This window comes from Schistocerca piceifrons, chromosome 7, assembly GCF_021461385.2.
Source record: "Schistocerca piceifrons isolate TAMUIC-IGC-003096 chromosome 7, iqSchPice1.1, whole genome shotgun sequence".
Taxonomy (NCBI): Eukaryota; Metazoa; Arthropoda; class Insecta; order Orthoptera; family Acrididae; genus Schistocerca; species Schistocerca piceifrons.
The window spans coordinates 402709402-402717546 of NC_060144.1; the positions used below are offsets into that span (position 1 = coordinate 402709402).

The 8145-nt window shown below is 42.5% G+C and overlaps 1 protein-coding gene across 1 annotated transcript; it reads left to right on the forward strand.

Moving 5' to 3' along the window:
• The first annotated feature begins 851 nt into the window (after positions 1-851).
• Positions 852-7556, forward strand: LOC124804787. Its single transcript, XM_047265114.1, has 2 exons — positions 852-1052; positions 5863-7556. Exons 1-2 carry the CDS (start codon positions 939-941, stop codon positions 6163-6165), a joined length of 417 nt encoding a protein of 138 aa, XP_047121070.1. The 5' UTR covers positions 852-938; the 3' UTR covers positions 6166-7556.
• The last annotated feature ends 589 nt before the right edge of the window (positions 7557-8145 follow it).

The following is an 8145-nucleotide window of genomic DNA, read 5'->3' on the forward strand; positions in this document are numbered from 1 at the left end:
TCGAACCTGCGACCGTAGCAGCAGCGCGGTTCCGAACTGAAGGGCCTAGAACTGCTCTATCACATCGGCCGGCTGTCCGTCTTTCACACTGGATATAATAAGTGGTTCTACTGATTTAAAGTAACATTTTTTCTTCTGCCAGTCACCGTTCTTATTCATTTATTTTCGGCATGACGCGTTGCGGAAAATAATTGCCATTATCAACTGCGGTTTTAATATATGATGATTGTTTGTCTGTGATGTCTGTGATGTACGAGCTGCTGCATTATTCTCGTGTCTTTAGGATTTCTTGCTTTCCTCTTTAAAAAGTTTACAGTCGATTGTCAACTGTGTAACTGATGGTCAATGTGTGTTGAGATTCTACGTAATAAGACACTTAAAGAACATCACGACGAAAATAAATAATGATAAATCGTGAGTGGGAACAGCAAATGTTATTTTACTACGAAAAAAACCATTGGATAAAATTAAGTTAACAAATTTCTTTTTGTAACTGGACACTACTGGTTGAAGGCCTAAGTTTTTGCGTCCCGTCAGATTTCCCGCGAGACTTACGCCGTGCGCTGCTGGGAAGTGTACGAGAAATAGGACAGGAGTAAGCAGGGAGACAATGGCTGCTGCCCTCGCTGGCACCAGGGCAGCTTTTGTTGTGCGCCGCCGCTACTAGGAAAGCGCACTCGCCTCCACCTGTCGCCAGCAACAGATCTTTTCCTCGTAGTGCGCCCGTGCCAGCCAGCTCTTGCGTCACAGGCGCAGCCAGGGATTTACCGCGGGATCCAGTGCGCATGCGCCGTAGTTCGCCAGGCGGTCGCCTCGGCGCTGCGCGCGGAACTATATCAGCGGCGCGGGTGCTGCCGCGAGGCATAGTCGCGACTGGCATCAGGAGCGGACCATCGACTCGTCGGTGATCGATTAGTGCTTTGCTAAACAGTAGCGACATGCCGGTGCAAGAGGTCGAAGGCTGGAGCGTGGAGCGCAGCTGGGGTACCGAGACCATGAGCGGGCCGATGACCATGATCGGGCCGGACAAGAGGCGTGCGCAACCTGTACAGGTAGGTCGCCTGTGATCTGCTTCTCTAATTTAAAAGTCACTGCTCGTGTTTTGTTCTGCAATTCAGTGTGATGCCATTTGCACCAACAGTAAGTGAACCTTCCACTATTTTTTAGACACCGGAAACTTTCGCACAACAACATAGCATTCCTAACCTACAATTTTGAGCTATTAGGTTCCTTCATGATTCTAATGTTCTCCATCACAGCTGTTTGCTACTGGGATGTGCAAGAACACTCTGAGTGACTTAACCGTTTACGGATGAGGGGTGCTCCTCAATCTCAGTAGCGGAACTGAGGAAATGGATCACCATTGATGCACGATGCGGGCTAATAGAGCATGTAATTTTAAGTTTTATGACGAGACAAAACCGCTCTCGATTCCCGGCCGGACACACTGTTGTAGTCTGCCAGGAAGTTTCAAAAACGGTGCACACCGCTCTGCAGAGTGAACAATTCATTCTATATCACGATAGTACCGAAAGTTTACAAACGGAAAAATAACACAAAGTTTAAAATTTTTTGTTTGTAAAATGTCTACAGTTCGGTAGTGATTCCCGAGTTGAAACCGAACTTCTTTTTGAGCTTACATTACAAACTTCCACAATTTACGTGAAGTGAAGTGCATAGGACTGCTTATTATCTTGGAGTGTTCTGAAAGGATTCCCGTGGTTAAACAGTCTCCGACAAAAGATCACATAAGGCGATCCCTTCAAGACGAGGTGGTTCAGAATCTTAATAATTAATAAGAAAAGTTTTTCATTTATCGTAACATTGCCGCAATCAGCCGACAGTGCTCCTGGGAATATTCAGACTATTTTATTTGAAGTCTTTGCTCACAGTTTTTTCAAAAGCCCAGACGATAAGTTTCGTAATCGATACACATTATTGGATCTGTGGCATAACATGTAGAAGTCTCCATGTTTTTGCCACTGCATGTTATTAATTATACGGAAATTTAAAAAATTATGATTAAATGATGCGAATATAATAGTTTGAGGTGAGATTTTGTATTATCACTATACAACTTGTGAAGAACAGTGGTTAAGGATTGGTTGGTTGATTTGGGGGAAGGGTAGTGGTTAAGGAAAGAGGTAATGATCTGGGTACCACACCAGTCTTCTACGGCAGCCGTATGACTTGCCTGTTACTTAAGCTCTATTCAGGGGTTGATGAACTCTGCGGGATTTTTGATGCACTTCTCCAATGGATTGGCCGTAGGTCAATGACAACACACTGTCGTTACTTTCATCTTCATTTAGGCCTCCCATCGTTTGCCAGAATTACGTTACTTCACGTTTGACAAAGCTGTGGGGAACATTTTTAACATGCCTTTCCCCAATGAGATAGTGACAACTGCATTTCTGATCTATTTTTCGCGCCAGACATTTCGTTTACCGTTTTACATGACATAAAATTAGGTATAGGGAAGGACCAAGACTAAGCTTATGTACTAGAACAGCACTAGTTTAATTGTCGCTTAAATTAATTTATTGGGGCGGATTTTAACTTACAAAGAAACGCAAATGCTATTATAAATTAAATAAATTCGGTTTACACAGAGTAGGCATATGTCTTAGTGATAAACGGCCAGTGAGCGTGTTGTAAAATTGTTACGTTGTACACATCAGGCACAGTTTACACGAATGATGATAACGTTACCGATTTCGACTTGTTAGCAAGTCGTCACCAGGTCTGTTTAGAAAGAATAAAAAATGAGCTAGTGAAATTCTAGGAAACAAAATTACAAATCAAACTTCTATTCAACTATACGTTCATGAGCACGAACATAGCAGGACATGAAGAGAGACTGAAAGGCGCTCACAATGTCAAAATATGACTGCTCTGATAGTTGGGACGTCGTATTATGATGCATTTAACTGTAGGCTTCAGTTCAAGAAATGAATACTCCGCAAAACTGTGAACACTGCTAGCGCCTCTCCGTGTGTCTTCATTTCACGTGTTAGTATGTCACATATTCATGTACGTGTAGTTGTGTGCAGAGGTTTGACTTGTAATCAGAACATAACATCGGATGGTGTCTCGATAATAAGTTGAAACCGTCGTTGATACCTTTCGTGAGACCTGAGGCTCTTAGCGGAAGATGACTCAGTGTATAGTAGGCGCTTGCATGAAGGACGTGCAATGTTCGACGTTCGAGCAGTGTGAATAGCTGCAAATGTATGAATGTTATTTCAGTACTTATGTCAGAACCACACACACAAAGATTCAATAATGAAAGGAGACGTTCGAAACTGTTTAGTCACCATTAACCTAAATTGACAGTGCATCTGAAATAATTTATGTATTTATTAATTTTTTCTATGTCATAACTCCGCAGAAGGAGCAGTGCTTATCTATATAAATAAATAAAATAAATATTCCTTTAACTTGCTATTCGCAAGATTCAGAGAATAGTAACTTATCTGAAACACTGTGTGCATACTGAGGGTGAACAACTGTTTACAACTTATCACATTGATCACAGTAGTATAGAGGACGTCGAGACGAACGATTTGATATAGGACATTTGTGATCTAACAAGTCTGGAAATTACCTCAAACTGGCCTACATATGCAATCTCAGCTGAATATCCTCTTGCCTTTTGGGCTTAGTCAGTCCTTTTTCTTTTTTTTTTATTTCGTTAACATTAGTAGTTTCATCTTACTTGTGAGGCAAACGAAACACAAAAAGACTTTTTCTAAGTTTACACAAAAGCTTGTTACGTTTGCAATTTCGCCCAAACGTAACCCTTACAAGCACAGCAGTCTCGTAATAAGAATGCCAGCAAAGCAAAACTATTTAATTGCTAAGTTTGTGCTATACACAAAGGTCAATTCTGCAATTCTGCTAAAAAAAAGTGTTTAATATTGATGCAATGTTCCATCAGACATGCATGCATGTCCAAAGGGACAGGCTCTGTGGCGACTACAGCCGTTATGAAATACAGGGAATATATTCACATTTATGAATATGGACCACCATCAGCTGTGTAATGGAATGATGACAATGAAAATTTGTACCGCACAGCGACTCGAACCTGGATTACCCGCTTATCGCGAGCGGTCATCTTACCATTACGCGAGCACACATCAAGGCCAGATCTAAACTTCCATATGTCGTCGACGATGTGTCTACAACCTGCAGTTGTACATCCATTATGGGTATTCTGGTACAGGAGAGAAACTTTAATTGAAACTAGCTTGCCCGGTGTCGGCGGATAAATACGATATTGCAGTGCATGTCCGAAAGAAACATTGCACCGCCCATCTTAACAACCCCAGCGCTGCAATATCGTATTCATCCGCCACCGGTCGTGATAAACGGGAAATCTGGGTTCGAGTCCCGGATCGGCACAAATTTTTATTGTCGATGATGATGATGTTTGGTTTGTCCAATCTAGTCACTCTCACGAATGGTGATGATGAAATGATGAGGATAAAACACAAACGACCAGTCCCCAGGCAGAGAAAATACCCAACCCAGTCGGGAATCGAACCCAGGGCCCTGTGATCCAGAGGCAATTTTCATTGTCGTCATTCCATTATACAGGTAACGGTTGTTCATATTCGCAACTGCGAATTCATTTCATGAGAGAGTGTAGATCGCCTTGACCATACTTGACTGTAACGCAGGAGGCGCAAATTTATCATTTTAGTAGGATTAGAGTACAAATTGGTAGATATATAACCCTGAATTCATCACCATAGTAGGATTAGACTGCAGATTGGTATAAGAGTCCTGAATTCATCACATTAATAGGACTACACTACAAATTGGTGTATATAGTCCTGAATTTATTCTCTGCTTGTAGGCAACTTACAATACAATTAAAGTCTTATAACATACTGAAGCCAGTTTTCAACATAAACGTTAGCGCTTTAAAAACAGAAATACAAAAAAAAGTGTTCGCAATTGTGTCACCCATGTAACTTCCCAAAAATACAATTATTTAAATGTATTTTTCCATTATAACATTGCCAAACACTTTCACTACTATAAATCACTTGAAGGCCGTGATTGAACAATGTTTTCAAGTTATTTACAGCCTAATAAACATGTCTCGCATACGAATGTGTACGTGTGGGTAGATGAAAAAGTAAAATAATCACTGTAAATAACAAATAAAGTGAATTTTTAATAACAGTTCCGAATTTCGTCCCTGGGACGAAAATAGAAATTGCCGGCCGCGGTGGCCGTGCGGTTCTAGGCGCTTCAGTCCGGAACGACGCGACTTCTACGGTCGCAGGTTCGAATCCTGCCTCGGGCATGAATGTGTATGATGTCCTTAGGTTAGTTAGGTTTAAGTAGTTCTAAGTTCTAGGGGACTGATGACCTCAGCTGTTAAGTCCCATAGTACCCAGAGCCATTTGAACCATTTTTGAAAATAGAAATTGCAAGTGGGACGAACCTGCGAACATCCTAGGCATTTATCATCATGGCCCCTTGGACAACATAGACCAAACAGTAGACAACAGCGATTACACGCCAGAAAGTGCAATACGCAACTGAAATGAAACCCAATGTTTGAACGCAAACCAGTGCTCACACTAGGAACAGCAGGCTTTTAATTTGATTGCTGCACTAACTCACTTGAGTGTAAAAAGATGTATACCGTCGTACACAGAAGCTAAACGTGCTGCACACAGCAGACGTTCTCAACAAAACTGTGGACTGAGGTCAGAGTTAAATACATATCACCAGTTGTGGACACCGGAAATTCCTAGGGCGACGAAATTAGGAGCAGGGACGATGTTTAGGCGTGTTACGTTAGTATCTAGAGCGCCGGCTGACGTTCCGCTGCTGTTGCAGGTGAAGGTGTACCGCACGTCGCTGGAGCACTTCGCGGTGGTGTTCCCGCAGAAGAAGGTGTGCCGGCCGCTGGGCGTGGTGAACCTGCGGCACGCGACGCTGTCGCGCCTGGACGGCGACGGCGCCGGCGCCGCCCCCGCCTTCAGCGTGCGGCACAAGGGCTGCGACGCCGCCGACGCCAGCCTTACGTTCGTGGCGGCGACGGCGCGCGACCTGGACGCCTGGCTGCACGCCTTCAGCTCCCGGTCGGCGTCGCCCGCGGCGCTGCCGCTGCCCGCCGTCGCCGAAGACGAGGAGGCGTAGGCGGGCCTCCGGCAGAGGGCAGAGGGCGCCGGACTCTAGCGCCACCCGCGAACGCGCTTCTCCGCTGGCGGCGGCGGGATCGCAACTCTGGCAGGGCACAAGCTGCACAACGTGCGTCCTGTGCACGAGTATCCTGGAAACCCGTTGCCGGTGCTCGCAGAGTTGGTGCCGGCGTCGCTTTCTTCGGGAGACGTAGAGCGTGGAGCCGACTGCGACGCCCCTCCGAGGCATCGCAGGCGACGTGTCGGTTTCCACCCGTCGTCTGATCCCCCCCCAAGTACAAAGAAGACTGTCTCGTGTTGGCAGCTATTCCACAATCGACGTGAAGAACGACCTGTTTCCGTTCCCGTTTCAACCCACTCACTTCATTCTGTTCTCGCCCAGTCTCCTAACTGCTACCAGAGAAAGGAATCTGCACGACCGAACGCAAGTGTATCTGCACTTTGCCAGAGACTGTTGCAGTTAACCTTTCCAGTCCCCCATGAAAATTGTTCACTGCAAATTGCCTATTAGCACCCACCCACGTGTAAATAAATGGAGTAGAAAACGTATCAAGTGTTAAAGCGTAAGGAGTAGTTTAAAACTATAATAATAACAACGGAATTGATATTATAATATCGTTCTGTGCTACCTCCTTACCAGCTCACACGATTAACAAACATTAAAACCTTTTCAATACTTGACTATAATACGTTAACTCGTTTGCACTGGCATTTCTCAACACTGCCGGACTCTTTTCTGAGGTGCTGGCCATGTTCGCAGAATTCTACATATATAAAACGCTCTTTGCAACGAACTACAAAGATAGTTTTCATGTAGTGGGTATAGTGAAGGCTAACCAGTAAGTTTTCGTGTAGACAGTACTGTAAAGTTTAAACAGAATGGAGAGAGATGTTGCATGAAGAAAGATCTTGTTTGGTAGAAGTAACCCTACACTCGTTTCGTGTATGTAAATTTGTTGCTGTGATAAAACATGGTTACTTTCGTGTTCTTTTTTTGTCTAAATGTAGACTATCTGTGATATATAGTTATAGTTCCTTTTTTATAGTTATTTGTAATAATGTTATTGCAAAATGTCGTATTTGTGCACTCTTTCTTTCAGTTTCTGTAAAAAAATCACGATTTCTGTAATATTAGCTAAATTGTGAGTGTTAAAATTCTATCAGCAGTATTCAGAAGTTAAGCTAATCAGTGTGCATGACCTGAGAAGTCGTGTAATTTGAATATCCTTGCCTGTAAACTGTACATCTGTTCTATTTTCATGAAACTGTTAATAGCAGTTGTCCTGGTGCCTATAACAGAAGTTAATACACTGTTATAAAACAACTATTTAGCGAACAGTAAGAGTGCTTTTGTTTTTTATATTTAATTAATAAACAAGTTTAAAATTATTCTGATTTTTGCCTTTTTGATGAAATATTTTCCATCACCTTTCCTGAATCGCACCTTTGAGGATGTTAAATGATACGAAAGCTCACGAGATTGAAACAAATAGAAGCTACTAAATCAGGTCGAATATTTTAATGTTTTGCTTGTTACGAATTATGCCCACTGAAAGATGATAAGACTAAAAATCATAAATTATTTTTAATGTCACTGTCATTCTACAACAAATATTGTGGAGCAGCCAGCGATTGCACAACACCATCTCCTTATGTGTCTTTCTTGCAAAGTCTCTTGTGTAGTGTGTGTGTGTGTGTGTTTACACTTTTGTAATTAAATTGGGATGGAGAGTAAGTCAAGTGTTTTGTATCAGAAAGAACGATGTCAGATGCTACAACCAACTGAACAGGTGATATCAGAATCGATACAAGTACATTTTCCTAAATTTTATAGGAGATAAAAAAACCTTTGTTAGTTTTCTAAACTGATGATAAATTCTGTCTATGTCATATGCACATCTGACACATTAACATTTGAATCTGAATTCAAATTACAGTTTCTAAAAAAAGTTTGAAATGGTATATTTTGTTTTAGCAC

What these genes read in the sequence shown, in the direction of transcription:
- LOC124804787 (XM_047265114.1), top strand. Translation starts at nt 939, where the DNA reads ATGCCGGTGCAAGAGGTCGAAGGCTGGAGCGTGGAGCGCAGCTGGGGT. An exon ending in GGCGTGCGCAACCTGTACAG is followed by an intron (nt 1,053 to 5,862) that starts GTAGGTCGCCTG and finishes CTGCTGTTGCAG; the next exon opens with GTGAAGGTGTACCGCACGTC.